The sequence below is a fragment of the Papaver somniferum genome, chromosome 11 (assembly GCF_003573695.1).
Source record: "Papaver somniferum cultivar HN1 chromosome 11, ASM357369v1, whole genome shotgun sequence".
Classification (NCBI taxonomy): domain Eukaryota; kingdom Viridiplantae; phylum Streptophyta; class Magnoliopsida; order Ranunculales; family Papaveraceae; genus Papaver; species Papaver somniferum.
In genome coordinates, this window is record NC_039368.1 from 63,916,409 (window position 1) to 63,918,875 (window position 2,467).

General features: G+C 36.8%; 1 protein-coding gene across 1 annotated transcript; it reads right to left on the bottom strand.

The window, feature by feature from the left end:
• Positions 1-551: 551 nt before the first annotated feature.
• Positions 552-2,189, bottom strand: LOC113323450. Its single transcript, XM_026571769.1, has one exon. The coding sequence runs from the start codon at positions 1,997-1,999 to the stop codon at positions 878-880; it is 1,122 nt and encodes a 373-aa protein (XP_026427554.1). The 5' UTR covers positions 2,000-2,189; the 3' UTR covers positions 552-877.
• Between the last annotated feature and the right edge of the window lie 278 nt (positions 2,190-2,467).

Below are 2,467 nucleotides of genomic sequence, written 5' to 3' on the forward strand. Positions count from 1 at the left end.
TAACTTCAACATAGAAGTCACTAACAAGCTGGTTAGGACAAGGTTAGGAAATTGATGTAATCCTAAGGGAATTAGAAGTCATCTAGTTCTAAGAAAAGGTAAGACATGTAATAAGGTAATAAGACTAGGAAAAGGAATTCATAGTTCTATATATATATGATCACCAAAGTTGTGGTTGATCATATGAGCAAGATTAGAGCTCGTGTTTAGTTTTGAGTGATTTTCTAAACATCAATAAAGAGAGTTGTCTTTCTATAAGCTAAGTTTCATCTTGCAGTTGCCATTAGTTATTGTTAACAGAGCTATCTACCTGTTCTAAGAATAAGAATGGTAGCCTGATAGAAACCCATATGCATTACTAAGTTACCAATTCACATGTTATTCAAGTAACAGATATATCTATTACCACTAACACTAAAACAAAAATGAATAATTCTGAACAATTTAAACCACCTTGAATAGCCAATGTTTGTTCCTAAGTTGTGAATTTCTCAAAAGTAGGTACAAAGTGAGCTACCACCAAACTGAACACCAATTATGAAGATACGAAATCGTGATTCAACTAGACCACTTATCAGATGAAAAGGCCTTTAATTGTGATAGGATATATTAGATACAACAAATGGATTTTGCAAAGTCTACATATTGTAAAACTGTATTATCTTTGCAAAAGAAAAGAAAAGCTTCTGAGCATGAAAAGCATTGTTTTTTCAAACCCCAGAAACTTCTCTCATACAAATATAACAACATACTGAATTTTACTACCTAAAAAACTAAAACATGAAGATTAAGAGATCACCATTGCGTAGTGGTAGTAGTAGTAGCTGCAGTGGAAGAAGAATTCCTAACCTCTCAAGTCTCTTTCTCTGTGTACATCTCACTTCAAGACAGGCTTTTGTAGCAGAGCAGTCAAATAAACCTCATCATTCTTAATTCCACTACTATCATTTTTACTATCAGTAGCCCATTTCACTATCTTATAACCTAACTTCTTAATCATAGGACTGTAAGTGAATTCAAGATCCAACCTCTTACTGAAAAAATGATCCAACCAGAGATACCCACCACTTCTCAACACTCTATCAACATCATAAAACAAGAAGTCCATTGAAGTAGTAGGAATCCAACGATTAACAGCATGACTAAATCTAACAAGATCAACAATCCCATCAAAGATAGGAAATCTCTGTTGTAATGGAACATGTAATGGAATTATACCTCTAAGAGCAATGACTTCATTATAAGGGGCACCCAAATTCATACTAGTAGATAAAACTGTAACATTATGTAATTTCATCCTAGCTGCAAATGTACCAGTTCCAGCACCAACATCTAATCCCAAACGAATCACAGAAGATGCAGATTTAGCAATTTGTAATAATTGAGAAATAGGTAGATCTAAATCAGATTTAGGGTTCACAAATTTACTAGATTCAACCTTCATATCAAACCCATCGTATTTACTAATAAGACACTGAAAACTCTTACAGTTAACATAAGAAGCCCAAGCAACAGCACTATCAGGAAAAGAAGAAGGAAATGGATTATTAGTTTTACGTGAAGAAGAAATTGGTTTTGACGGTGTTGGTGTAAAACAACGACGACGAGGTAAAGGATGACAACCACGGAGAATTAGAGATTCAGAGAGCGCGGTATCAAAAGGGCAAAGTGAGAATGGTGTGTAATTCATGTAACGATGAAGAAGTTCAGGATGATCATGACAAGCTGAAGCAATAGGTGAAATGTGAGCATAGAGTAAGAGATCTGATGGGATTGGTGGTTTAGAAGTGACATCAGGATCACTGGTTGTTGAACGAAGATGAGTGAGGTGATTAATGGTAGCTCGAATAGTATTGAGCTGATGAATAAGATGATCTGGTACTTGTTGTGATGATTTTACAGGTTTGTTTAGTGATGATGATAAATGATAGAGTGAGAGTATGTTTGTAGCTACCATTGCCAGTAAAAGTAGTAGATTTAATCCCATTCCGATACCCATTTTTCTTCTCTTCACTCTCTACACTCACTACTGTCTCTGCTTGTTTCTACTCTTTCTCAGCTTCTTTCAGATCTTTCGATCTGTGATAACTTTAGTCTAGAAGAATCACGGACTAGTATTATTCTATTTTTTACTGGAGAAACGCGTCCGTGTCCACATTCGAGCCGACTTTAGGATACGTCAACTTATGCTGCTTCGCTTTCTCACTTGTTCGCATCCCAAGCTATTCGGTGTAAATGTGTTTGTGAGTAGTGGTTGGGCTAGACGTGTATACGAATGTTGCATTTAGATGGGCCGTCTAAGAACACTTTGATATGTAGGGGTGAGCATAAAAACCGGAACCGCGGATTTGACCCGTATCCGTCCGCAAAATTGCGGGTGAAAACCAATCCGCAAGAGTTATGGACCGGACACGGGTGCATTCTCAAATCCGCACGCGGTGCGGTTACGGTTGCGGTTGGGATTTGA

Excerpts from the sequence above, each read along its gene's own strand:
- LOC113323450 (XM_026571769.1), bottom strand. The coding sequence starts at position 1,999 with ATGGGTATCGGAATGGGATTAAATCTACTACTTTTACTGGCAATGGTA.